This window comes from Mugil cephalus, chromosome 5 (assembly GCF_022458985.1).
Source record: "Mugil cephalus isolate CIBA_MC_2020 chromosome 5, CIBA_Mcephalus_1.1, whole genome shotgun sequence".
Classification (NCBI taxonomy): Eukaryota; Metazoa; Chordata; class Actinopteri; order Mugiliformes; family Mugilidae; genus Mugil; species Mugil cephalus.
This window is the reverse complement of record NC_061774.1, coordinates 17,619,454-17,632,731: the sequence shown is the minus strand read 5'-3', so window position 1 is coordinate 17,632,731 and position 13,278 is coordinate 17,619,454. Positions and strand designations below refer to the sequence as shown.

The window sequence follows — 13,278 nt, the reverse complement described above, 5'->3', positions numbered from 1 at the left end:
TTCCTTTACATTAAGTGCAGGATTCCCCTTGATAAATATAAATGTGAAAAATATAAATAAATAAAATATAAAAAATATAAATATAAATGTGAAAAATATAAATATAAAAAATATAAAACACGTCACAACTGATCTTCATGCCCATGACTGATGCAGCAGTCACAAGTAGATAGATCTTACTGAATCAGGATTTTGGGACTCTTACTTGCTGCTTTGGTTTCAGAGCGTCTAAGTTCCACCTGAGTTTTTTGAGGGCATCCATTCCTTTTTCGGAACCCATCTTAACATTGTCAAGAACATTCAACAGCTCTCTTTTGAAGACCCCCACACAATCGGACTGCAATGGAGAAATGACAAGATGAGACGCTAAAAATAAAAATCTCTACGACTGTTCAGGATTAACTCTTTAACTGGTACTTGCATTTGCATGCACAGATTCATCGAGCAACGCCCGAAATTTGTCTTTCTGACTACAGTCCTTGTCCCAGTTTACATTTTCTCCATTTTCTTCATTCACACTTTCTCCAATGTTTTTGTGGAGCATGCACACACGCGTTATCCGATTGTGGTCTGATTAAACGTATGCAAAGAAACGAACTCCAGACACATTATCACAGTGTCTCATTCGGATAAGGAGAACTTAGATGAATTTTAGTCAGAGTAATGCGTTTACATTCAGCTAGAGTCTGATTAAGGCTTTTTTTCATGTGCACGTAAACGCACTAGATAAACACAGCATGTTCTTAGTAAGGGTAAAGGAAGTATGTTCTAGAAGAGGGCATATAACTGTTCTGCTTTTCTCTTCCGCTGCATTCTCAAAAGAAAAGTGACCTTAAGTTAACCCAAATTTCTCCTGAGTGATTAGTTATTTATTCGTTGTGATCTCATAGTTTCTGTGACCTCCCTTGTCCACTTCACACCACTGATGACTCAGAAAATTGCCAGCTAAGCCCAGTCTAACACCTTGGTTAGAGGGGAGTTAAAAGCGATGGCATGCAAAGATGGTTAATTTCAAAGTTAATGGGGAACTCCTATGAATCTAAAAAAAGATCAGTTTCTGGTTAATGTGCAAGTGCAGCGCGTATTTGTGTACATGTCTTGTGCATCGTCACAGATTACCTTACAGATGTAAGTCGTTGGGTAAAAAAAAGTTTTTGTTATGGCTTCAGGCTACTCCGCCATCCTTTTATTCAAGTGCTGCTTTTCCAACCTGTCTGGCTATAAATTATGTCTAGTTTCATCAGGAACTCTACTGTCATCTGAGAACTACTGAACCGGAAGGAGTCTCAGTCTAAGTTAAAATCTCCCTTAATGTTGAAATGTTCAACAGCTGTACGTCACCTGTATGTCATGGGTGGAGGGAACCAACTCACCCTGCTGCTTGTGTGTACGGTGTTGGTTCCTCTCCTTCCCATGTAAATAAAGCTCGCATTTACCTCTGGAAAAGTCTCTTTATTTAACAAACAGATGCAGCGATAAAGAGATTTTTCCAGTACAGGACAACGCTGCACCATGTGCTCATCAAATTGTGTGTTTTTTTTTTATCTCTAATTCTTGGACAGGTATAACATAGTCACATTGTTTGTGTGTTCTGAACTCACTGTTGATACGTTAGAAGCAGAAAACATGGTCAAGTGGAAGGATCTCAGATGTGGCTGTGTCAGGAAAGTGGCGACATGAATCTAGATGGACATGTCCCGGTATTTTTGGCCTCTCAGCTAAGTCCCTCTTCTAACAACAGCTACGTCGGGCCATTATGTGATAGGCTGGGGTTAAGCAGGTAAGAGGTTTTGATCTTGTTCTTCTCGGTGTCAGCGGACAGCTTGAAAGGCCTGTCTTCTCCGCTTACTTATTTTTATTGTTTTTGTTTTGCTGTGTTCATGACAGGAGGTAAAGGTCTGTCATTTGAAAAGGGCAAATGAAAATGTGTACAAACAATTGTATGAGGCACACTCAGTCATACAAAAAGTGCAGTGTCATTACATCTAATGAAACTAAAGTGTTGCGTCCTTCTCTTGAGGTGAATAAGCCTTTGTGATTGCCTAATGCGATACTGGACAGAAGGTGAGTTCGCCTGAGGTACTACTGTGGAGATGCAGAGATAACGAAGATATCATCAGAACAGAAAGAAGAATGTGATAAATAATACAAATAAATTCATTCTTCTCAAAACGAAATAGTCTGTGAGGGCCTTTCTCCTATCTTTGGCGAGCTTGATATGACTCAGTGTGCCTATCTCAGCAATGTGGTTTCAGCATTTTGCAGTTGTCATCATGGAAGTTTATGTGGTATTTTTGTCTTTACACCATCAATGGGCTTAGAATCAGATGAGTGTACAGGTGTCGATGTGAGGAGGATTGAGAGGAACATCAGAGCTCTTCTTTGCACTATAGGGGAATGATTATAACGAGGGAAAGCCGTAACAGGAACATGGCCGAAAAAAAAAAAAAAATGCCACTGTCAGTTCCCAGGTTAAATTGTTGATGTCACTTATTTATGTGTTTTTAATTCGGTTGTGCTGATCATGAACTGCGGGTTGGTAGTCCCCTCACAGATGCTGCTTCGCTTAATTATAATCGCTGCGGATGGAGCCTTGTTCCCTCAGTTTCTGGTGCTCCCATAGTAACCAGCCTTAACTTCTGCATTAAAAAAAAAAAAAATTTTAAAAAAAGATGCAATTTTGTTTCCCAGGGTCTCCCCCCGAAAAAGCTGCGGAGGAAAAGATCGTCTCCCCTGCATTCGTGTGTGCAATATTAGCTCATGGAAATATCAATGTGTCTGTTGCCTCAGAGTGCAGCTTGTGCGCTTGCAAATGTAATGTGGGTTGAGACTGCTGACAGTGAGCGGGAAAACCTTTGGTCTCCTCAAGAGAGATCGTGTGTAGATAAAACGTGAATCTTACTTTTCCGTTGAGGCGACGTTGAGCGGCACTTTCAAAGTATACCTTATCCCCATGATCTTCTTGAAAGTGCTCAGCAATATGCTAATGGGGAAACCATGACTTACCTGTCTTTCTGTCATAAAGTACAAATTCCTGGCTGTCAGTGACAAAGCACTGATGAGCATTTCCTACCAGTGTGCACTTCCTGCTCATTGGTGACAAAATTAACCATTTAAATTTAACTAGAGTTCTAATTTACAACTTGGTCTCTTTCCAAATATGGGATCTTGAAAAGTTGTTTTCTATATTAGGACTTCGTCATCTTAGAGTGCACCATTGTGCAAATATCACTGCCCCCCACGCATGAGTATTTCTTTTATTTAGGTCATGGGTACTCAAATACGGATCTTAAAGGGCCACAACGAAACTTTTCAGTGAGTCAAAAGTTATTGAGGTCAAGCAACATGCCATTCTATTGCATAATATTCAAAACAAAATGTCCTTCATGTCATGCAAAACAACAAAAACACATACTAAAATATAATAATATTTTACATTCTAAATGTGTCAGTGTCAAACACTGATTAATGAAAGACATGGCTACTTGTGTCCGTTGGCCATCTTGTGATAAATGTGATAAACGCAAGTTGATGACGTAGTCGTGCAACTTACTCGAGCCAGACGTCGCCAAATTCTGGGCACAGTCCCCGTTTTGAATGAGCTGTCCCCCGACTCAAGCTGTCCCCGATTTTAATGTTTTATGAATGAAACAAGAAATGTTGTGCACGGACTACATATGTTAAGGTAGCCGGTCGCGCTGCTATTGACATTACAGACATCGCAGTATAAATGTGTTTTAATATGAATAAATATGTAAAAATAAATGAAATCATAATTGTAACATTTAATTATAATTTTTTTTTGTGTCAGAGTTGTAAATTTCCCCGGATTTCATTTCAGAAATCTGGTCACTGCTAAATTTAAAAAAACAAAAAAAGCGTATTCAGTCAGTCCGTTACATACATAGTAGAAGCAAAGCAAACGATGGAAAGATAGAACCGAAGGACTTGCATTTTGCCTGGTGGAAGACATGTTGCTGTTTTCGCATTTCAAATTTGTTTGATTAGTCGCTTCCTATGTAAATCTGTAGTTAGCAGCTTACTTAACTATAACTGGTCAGTATCATTTAAGAGCTCTCAAGACAGAATGCAGAGACAGACTGAGTCAAAAACGTGGATTGGAATTAGAATAATGGAGAATGGCAAAATTTATCGGGCTAATTTTTTTTTGTCACCCACATCGCCCGTCCCTACCTACCATCGGCAGCGTGTCGAGAAGCGAACCACTACGAATGAGTGTCCCGGTTTATGTGTGCTGATCCAACCAAAACACACTCGGAAGGAATCCCAGTGGGGCGCCTATTGGGGGCCTATGATTTAGGCCATGAAAGAGTTTTTGGCGTCAGACAATTGGCCTTATATCGACCTGCTGACCCCCAACCTGAGGGCTCCAACCCTTTGTCAAGTCCCAGCTTCCTGTGTTACTGTTGGTAGTTCAGATAAATAGTAGCAACGTGGGGGCCCATCACCGTAGAAAAACTTAGAAAACCTGGAGAAGTAACATGGACATGCTAATATTGACAGGTGGAAAAATGACAAAATGACTACTCTTTTCACCAGTTTCCAATTTTTAGAGTTTGCTGACACATGTCAACAGTACGTTTTTGTACATTTTTGAAGCACCCAAATTGCAAGATTGAGAACGGTCCCCAGCATTGGTAACCTGTCAGATTTTCATCTGCACATCTTGCTTGTGTTTTCTATGTGAATGGAACCTGGCAACGGTAAAGTAACATAGTCAAGACTCTGCAATGGGTAGGAGCCCTCTGGTCCGTCAGTTTACGTATTTAGGTACACTGTAATCTAGAAACACACACTACACAGAATCAGGAGCAGAGGAAGCTTCCATCGTCTGAAGAGCTGATTCTTATTTAGCAAAGTACTGATTTGTGGGTTAGTGGTTAAAGTCAAGGTCAGGATTGAGGTTAGGGAAAAACATTGCTGTGATTAGAAAAACAAGTGTCCTTTAAAAACAGCTACAAATACTATTTATTTTATTCAGTTGCTCTCAGACATATCTGTGCCAATTTGTGAGTGCTCTTATATAATGTATAGCTTACTGTTGCTATTTTAATTATAGCTACCAACCAAATAAGTTTGTCACTCTTACTTATCTTTATCTTTATTTCGTCATAATCGCTGTTATCCTCACATCTTTGAGGCCTGCTGCACACACCACATACTTCCGTTGAAGGCACTATCGTGCATAATTGCGCTTCCATCTCATTTTGAAACAAAGATAAAAACCTGATTAACGAAAAGCTGCTATATTTCATGTACTGTCTAGCGTAACAGCCGTACTGAAAGAGAAAGTTCACACGCTAAAATACACATCTTAGTGTTAAGATAGTAAAACATATAAGAAGCTATGAATGCAAAATACACACTTGGACGTCCAGGAGATTGCTTATATATAACCGCGTTTATTTTTGAAAGTCTTGATGTTAAATATTGATTTACAACTTAAGAAATCGTTCCCGGTGCTGTTTTCAACAAGAGTACAATATAAAATGGAAATGTTATAAAAATAAACGCATAATCCAGTAACTTGTGCCACACTCGTCATTATTGCCATATCTTAGGCCACTGATCAGAAACATCGTCAAGGAATATTCACATCACCGATCAGCGACAGGAACTGCTCGCGCTGAGTGTGACGGTTCAATCTCTCTAGCCCCACCACGTGTTTTTTCAGCATAATCCAGCAGTGAAACGACTGATTTCAGCCGCACAGGAATTCTTTATGTCTACTAAATAATAATAAATCAATAAATCCAATGCTTATGCCCGACCTGTGGCAGAGGTTGCTGATGACCTTTGTCAAACATATAAGGTCTGATGTCCCTCTGGACCTCAAATACTGAAAATATTTAACAAATAAGGCACTTAAAATATTCACAACTAATGTTCCTTTATTTAACATTGAGGACCATTGTGACCTTTTTTTTTTTTTAGCCTTTTTCCTTAAGTGCTTTCAGCGTGATGGTCAATCCTCCGGCATCGCAGAGCTGAAACTCTTCGACCAGTGCATCGTCGTGTTGCTGTGACACATCGCCCTGATCTTCTCTTTCCTCATCTTCCTCAAAGTCATCTGGGTAGTCAACTTGTTCTGAAGTGTCAGGAGATTCCGCAAAACCTGAAAGACAGAAAACATCTGCTGAGCCGTTTGATTCTTATGTAACAGAGAACATAACAGAGACTTATGATTTGATAATCATCTATAGACAAAAAACAACTTCCCTTAATTAATATTTATTGCATGCATTTCTGAAATTATTAATATGTTTAGATATTTTAAAAAATACAATATGATCTTTTTATTAAAACATAAGCTTGTTTAGTTCCAACAGGCCAGAACTATTGAGAACCATTGCCAGTATCGTAGTTTCATCTGGTTTTAAACATGTGTTTAACGACACGTGTGCACTGTGAATTAATACTTCTCTGACGAGTGTCTGAAACTTTATAACCTTTCAGAGACTAGTGGCTGTCACATTTCCCGCAACCCAACGTGACCCAAAATAAACTTGTATAGTTTGTTTTGTCCAAATGAAGTAGTGAAGATCTGTCCCGTCACAATCTGTTTCCCTCCAGTGAATGTGGACTATTTTTGCCGGTTCATTTCCTTATCTCGTCTTTCTCACAACTCTCTCAAAATCATCCAATGAGCTATTTCCCCACCTTCTCAGCGCCAATCATTCCCTCGTCTCTGTAGCTCACAGGCCTTCTTGTCCTCATCTACCTTCATCGTTTTGGATTCAACTCTATGACACCGAGTCTTACTGCCGAACAAAGAAGCTTTTAAAGTTTTCTGCATTCCCAGTTGCACATTTCCTTATTGAACAAACTCACTTCACCAATGATCGTAGATTTACAATCACAAACAAATAAGAAAAACAAAACGTTGTCGCATCTGAGCAACTGTAACCTGTGAGTGTTTTGCTTTAAGTGCATACGCTTGATTGACTGCGGCCATGGTTAGTGAAGGAGTATTACAACATCCTCTGCACGGTTACACGTGCTGTGAAACACAGTGTCAGCCAACTGTTCAACATCTGCACTGATGTGTTTGATAGTGATAAACCTATTAAAAGATCTACAATAAAATGTTTAGGGTGTTGACTTACTGTTCAGGGCAACAGAAAAACATGTACTGTGTAAGAGAGCAGAACAGGAAGTAGTAGAAGTAGTAGAGTCATGTTGATAAAGAAACCAGCGTTGTTCTGTTTAGTGCAGCTCAATAGCTTGAAATGCCCTTAAAATTCAGCACATTATTGGAGATCAAAACTATCTATAGGAACGTTTTCGCGTGAGAATGATTTACTGTCAACATCGCACGTGGCCTTGACAATTGACCACAAATCTATGCGGCAGATCTTTCATTGTTTCCTGTCCCGTTAATCGTATTGCATTATCTTAAACCATTTGTAAGGTCGCTGCCAGCACCAGTGACGAAATGATGTCTCACTTTCCGTTACCACCTCATCATTACCGACACAGTCAGCAGAATTGCTCCTCGTTCCCGCCCCAGAGCGTTCACTGTGTTCCTCTAGAGAAGCAGAGCTTCCGTCTTCGTCAAAGTCCTCAGGATAGTGGTCCAGTCCGTCGACGCTCAAAGCATCTTCTTCCTCGACATCACAGCAGCTGACCTCCAAATCGTCTTCTCGGTTTTCATGTGTGAGCGACTGACCGAGAACATCTGCTGTTTTGTTGATGTCTGCGCCAGTTCCTTCTGTATTAACACCACTCACAGGTGTACAGTCTGCCTCTCTGAGAGACTCCATGTGAGCTTGCACATGTGCAATGGCAAGTACACAGGCGGCACTTGGTCTGTTTTCTGGGTTGAGGCTGAGCATTGTTTGGATCAAACGGGAAATGTTGTCTGAGAATGCACTAGGGACAGGGTCATACTCTCCTTTGGTGATCTTGTAGAACAGACTCAGGAGGTTTGTGGCTGCGAACGGAGATCTGAGAGCGCAGACCTCATACAGGAGGCAGCCAAGAGCCCAGATGTCAGACTTACAGCTGTATGGCAAGTCCTGACAAAGCTCAGGACTTAGATAGCTGGGCGTCCCAACACATGTGGACGCCATGTCGGATGTGTTGCTCATCACTCTGGATATGCCAAAGTCCCCTAACTTCACCACTCCTTGCTTTGTCAGCAGCACATTTGAGGTTTTGATGTCCCTGTGGAGTATTTTGGACGCGTGTATATAATTAACAGCCATGGTAACTTGCGCGAACCACTTCATCACAGTGTCCTCGGAGAAAAACTCCCCAGGCTTCCTCCCTTTGACGCGGTCGTCTAGCGTCCCACCATCACAGTAGTCCATCACGATGTAAATGAAGCCGTCGTCAGAGTTGACGAAGGCATCAGGGCATGTCACAATGTGAGGGTGCTGCAGCCTCCTGATGATCTCCGCCTCCAGCAGAATAGCCCTCTGCGTCTTTGCTGCCCTTGTGTCCTCCACTTTGATCCTCTTCACTGCACACAGCCTCTTCTGCTCCACATGTCTCATTAGGAACACGTCTGCTACTCCTCCTCTGCCCAAACACAAAACCTTCTCATACTTCTCCATTTTTTCCCCCCCTCCTGCGCAGCCGACAAATCCGTATTTAACAAATTATTTAAAAACAGTGTTCAGGTGAGGTGCACCTAAACATCAGACAGCAGCTGTCTGCTCCGTAGCACATCACGCCGTTTGTGTACAGAGCCGTTGCTATGGTAACCGAGTGACGCTGTGAAACCGGATACGTGGACTGTATCTTTATATCTTTATATGTAATATGTGCATTACATATATAGAGTAAAGGTTTTAGCTATACACAAACGTTGAAATGATAAAATATTTAATAATTTATAATCATAATAATAACCCGGGAAATTAGGTTGTGCATTATTTTACCCGGTTATATCACATACTGTTACTATTCTTATTTTAATTTTATTAAAAGTGAGCGGCGCTCATTTTAGATTAATTTTTAAGGTTTCATGTCCATGGAGTTGCAAGAGGTAACTCATTAATAAGCATGTAGCTGCCATAGTGAACAAATTCACACATTTTCAGTAGATTAAGTACATGACAGAGATTGCAAAGGCTTGGAAAATGTGTAGCCGCGTCGGTTTGACATTAATAGTACCATTAAATAGATGTGCCTGTTCATTAATCTCCGTTTTTCAGTTCAACCTGATTAAAGACGCGTACATTACCCTACTTCATGCTCCCCTGCTGCTTCATGCCATTCCTGTTTCATTACGCTAGGTGGCGGTATGTGTGTTGTGTGCTCGCAATCTGCCAATAACCAGCCAAAGAAGACTGCAGCTTTCTGCGCACGTTTGCTGCGCAGGTTTATCACAACAGAGCATGAGTGCATGCTAGTGCACATTTTCCTTTTTATTATTATTATTGCTTAAAATTGAGAATACGTTGTTCTAAATATGCCGCCAAAAGGTAAAGGCGGCAAAGGCGGTAAAGGTTAGTGGCCCGTAACTTATGTACGTTTAATTATATATATGAAGTGGTATTAATATATGCCGAAAGTGAGATGTAAGTTAGCACACAGCTACATGTGGTGACATAGTTCTCTCTAACAACTGTTTCTTGCTACAGAGTTATTATTCGCTGTGGGTTTCTTTGTTTTCATGCTTGCTCTGTTGTGTTGAACTTGTGTAGGGGCTGCCTCGGGAAGTGCAGACACTGACAAGAAAGAAAAGGGCCCTAAAGGAGGAACTTCTGTGAAGGTGTCGTTCATACTAATATGTTGGTCATACGTAGGTGCACTTAAGAGGGACGTAATGTAGGGAATTTCTTTCTTTCTTTTTTGTCCTGTGACACTCCCTGCGACAAAGTGATTGACTTGTGGAGGAGTCGGAATGAGAAGATGATGAATCCGTGGTTGAGTTAAATTTAATGCAATTTAATTTAAGACACACGTACGCAAACTGATAAGATTTATAACACTCACGCAAAAAAAAAAAGTCATCTCTGTATTTAACTTCACTTTTATCACTATACATGTTTTCCCCTCCTGGCCTCAGATGTCATTGCTTAATATTTGTTTCACCCTTTCCAGAAAGACAGGTTATTATCTGGAGGTATTTTAAAAATAAATATGAAGGGTGCACAAGCATCAGCATGGTGTCACATCCTGTAGAAGAGGAAACGCTCAGAAGTGTTGAGAAGTTGGGGGGTCATGAACTGGCACTGGAGCACGTTATCTGTGTCGACCAAGAAATGCCAATGTCTACAGTGATGTTAAGCATTTCAATCTAACATTGCTTTCATGATCCCTGTTTGCCTCCAGGTCCGGCATATCCTCTGCGAAAAACATGGAAAGTGCATGGAGGCAATGGAGAAACTGAAGGCTGGAGTCCGTTTCAGTGAAGTAGCGTCACAGTACAGTGAAGACAAAGCTAGACAAGGAGTAAGCACATGCCCTCACACGCATTTGTGCGGTGTTGCGCTCTTTTTTTTTTTTTTTTTGTCGTACTGAGTAATATTTTTTTAACTTTAATATTTTTTTTGCCGTTGAAACAAGAAAACAAAAATAATCTGAACATTAAAAAAAAGCAAATACAGAACAGCCATGGTTTGAAAGTGTTCATCAAAGAAAGGCATGTACAGATCCAACATCTTGAAATTTGATAACTTTAATTGTCATAAATCAAATATAGTATGATATATATATCTATATAATATCGGTAAGCGCCTTCCACTTTGTCATGACTCATCAATTTCTTCCTTTTATGAACAAAACACTTCGTCTCACGTTGAGGTCATAGGTCATGTTACATTATATAAATCTCTCTTATATTTTGTCTGTCTATTGTTTCCTATGTCGCCTCGTCTGTAAAAATGTTGTACGTGTTCTTATAACAGTTGCATTTCTTGAGCACCTTGGTATTTTGTTTATTTATTTTTTTAATATTTCAGTCAAGTTAAGATATGCATTTCACTTGAGTTGATTTTGTTTTGGCAACTGTTAGTTTCCCCTGAATTACGGCCTCCAGAGAGTCCCATAGCTCGGAGATATCAGCCACTTTTGAGGTGATGAGGTCATTGTTACAAATGAAACTCAATCAGAAGAAATCTAAATCGCACGCAAAAGTTCCCACGTTTGAAAAAATTAAGATTGGTTTGTGACTGAACACAAAGGAGGTGAATACCAGGATTTTGTGATCTAAATATCATGGTCATGGGTGACTCAGTCTACACTGAATAGTACACTCATTCTTAAATGTCCAGTAATTCAAATGAGTACTATGTTGTTACAGACTCTGTAGATGTACTCATTCTTATTATTAGCCACTGCGAAACTGATCACACCAACACCACATGCAGCGGTGTGAAGACGCGTTGGCGCTCTTCCTCATTTCTTTTTTTTTTTTTTTTTGCATGGTTTTCACACCTAAATGTTTCAGATCATCGAGTTAATTTAATTGATCAAAGATAACACAAGTAAACACAAAATGCAGTTTTTAAATTAAGCTTTCTATTATTGAGGGAAAGCTAAATCCAAACCTACATGATCTTGTGTGAAAAAGGTCAAGCGTTTGCAACACCTCACAATGAGTCTTTTACAGCGCTGGGGAGGAATTCTGGCTGACTCATCTTTGCACAATTGTTGTTATTCAGCCACGTTAGAGGGTTTTTTTTTAGCATGAAGCTCCTTTTTAAGGTCATACCACAGCATCTCAATAGAACTAGGCCAATCCAAAGTCTTCATTTTGTTCTCTTCAGCCGTTCAGAGGTGGACTTGCTCGTGTGTTTTAGATCATTGTCCTGTTGCAGAACCAACGTTCAACTTGAGGACATGAATAGACCGGCCGGACAGAGTATTTTCCCAAAAGTCTTTGGGATCATCAAAACTGAGATGAGTCTTTATCTTCTTTTTGCTCAGCAGTGATTTTGGCCTTGAACTCTTCCATTCCAGTCATTTTTGCCCAGGAGTCATGAACTCATGACCTGAACTGAGGGAAGTGAGGCCTGCAGTTCTTTGGGTGCTGTTGTGGGGTCTTTTGTGACCCCACAACAACACACACATTACACAATGCAGCGAGTCATTGCTGCTCTCTTGGGGTAATTTTGGTCGGCCGGCCACTCCCTGGAAGGTTCACCACTGTTCCATGTTTTCACCATTTGTGGATAATGACCATCACTGTGGTTAACTGGAGCTTTAGAAATGGCTTTATAACCTTTTCCAGACTGATTGATCTCAGTCTAGATTGAGAACAGTTGTGGCCAGAGAAACTGAACTCAGGTGTGATAAACCATGTGTTTGTATTCTATTTAAATTTGTTTGATGATCTGAAACATTTAGGTTTGACAAACATGCAAAAAATAAGAAATCGGGAAGGGACACACTTTTATTCATACTAGTCAAAATACTTCTTGCATTTAAGCTTTAGGCCTCCCTGTTTTACAGCTATGTTAGCAGAACAATGCACGTTTCCCTCATTACTCTTGTGTTCCTGACAGGGCGACCTGGGGTGGATGACGCGAGGGTCGATGGTTGGACCGTTCCAGGAGGCAGCGTTTGCCCTGCCCATCAGCTCCATGGATAAACCCGTCTACACAGACCCACCTGTTAAGACAAAGTTTGGGTACCACATCATTATGGTGGAGGGGAAGAAGTAGCGTGGGCCAGCTCAGCTCTCAAACTTAGGATAAATTCTCCAGTGTGCTGTATGGATTTCCTGATTATAAATGACTTATGAACAATGATGATCCTGGTGTGGAGTACTTTTCTGTTAAATGCACACTGCTTAACCATACTGACCGTTCAGCCTGGGTGAATAATTTTACTTGGTAAAAGTATACAAAATGGCCAAATAAATGCATTTTTCTTAATGTTTTACAAGTTGTTTGAGGTTGGTGTATGTGTGTATGACGTTCAATAACTTTTTGTTTTCCTTAAATTCGGCACATGAAAATAAAAGATTTCTGATGGCAGAAATAAATCTGTAGTTTGTAATTGTATGTTTCTGTAATTCTGCACTGAAGACAAAACCATAGTTAGCCATCGGTGGTGACTACATTTGAGGTAAACGGTAAGTTTGAGTTGTTCCTCAGTTAAAAACTGTTAGAAATTGGAAAAAGTTAAACAGGGTCAGGTCCTTCAGGTCACTATTGCACAAGGGAAAATGTGAAATTGATTGAAACCGTAGTATAGTATAAATAAATTATTTTAATCCAATTACTAACTGGATTATTTCAAGGTGAAGCAGGTAAAATGAACTTCATAATGTTGTTACCATATTTAACTGAATATTTCTCA

The 13,278-nt window shown here is 40.1% G+C and overlaps 2 protein-coding genes across 3 annotated transcripts; one reads left to right on the top strand and one right to left on the bottom strand.

The window, feature by feature from the left end:
* Positions 1–5,412: 5,412 nt before the first annotated feature.
* Positions 5,413–8,711, bottom strand: nek12 (NIMA-related kinase 12). 2 transcript variants are annotated; one of them, XM_047585425.1, is made up of 2 exons: positions 7,469–8,711; positions 5,413–6,136 (listed from the first exon to the last, which is right to left on the bottom strand). In XM_047585425.1, exons 1-2 carry the CDS (start codon positions 8,577–8,579, stop codon positions 5,952–5,954), a joined length of 1,296 nt encoding a protein of 431 aa, XP_047441381.1. In that variant the 5' UTR covers positions 8,580–8,711; the 3' UTR covers positions 5,413–5,951. The 2 variants fall into 2 exon arrangements, with proteins under 2 accessions (XP_047441381.1, XP_047441382.1); XM_047585426.1 differs by having other exon boundaries at positions 7,493–8,711.
* A 603-nt stretch (positions 8,712–9,314) lies between these two features.
* On the top strand, positions 9,315–12,967 carry pin4 (protein (peptidylprolyl cis/trans isomerase) NIMA-interacting, 4 (parvulin)). The gene is made up of 4 exons (XM_047584352.1): positions 9,315–9,476; positions 9,675–9,742; positions 10,306–10,425; positions 12,480–12,967. The coding sequence occupies exons 1-4, from the start codon at positions 9,440–9,442 to the stop codon at positions 12,636–12,638; spliced, it is 384 nt and encodes a 127-aa protein (XP_047440308.1). The 5' UTR covers positions 9,315–9,439; the 3' UTR covers positions 12,639–12,967.
* The last annotated feature ends 311 nt before the right edge of the window (positions 12,968–13,278 follow it).

Coding starts and splice junctions, on each gene's coding strand:
- pin4 (XM_047584352.1), top strand. CDS start 9,440: ATGCCGCCAAAAGGTAAAGGCGGCAAAGGCGGTAAAG. Junction 9,477..9,674: donor AGGCGGCAAAGGCGGTAAAG/GTTAGTGGCCCG, acceptor GAACTTGTGTAG/GGGCTGCCTCGGGAAGTGCA. Junction 10,426..12,479: donor AAGACAAAGCTAGACAAGGA/GTAAGCACATGC, acceptor TGTTCCTGACAG/GGCGACCTGGGGTGGATGAC.
- nek12 (XM_047585425.1), bottom strand. CDS start 8,579: ATGGAGAAGTATGAGAAGGTTTTGTGTTTGGGCAGAGGAGGAGTAGCA. Junction 6,137..7,468: donor TGATGAGGTGGTAACGGAAA/GTGAGACATCAT, acceptor TCTGTCTTTCAG/GTTTTGCGGAATCTCCTGAC.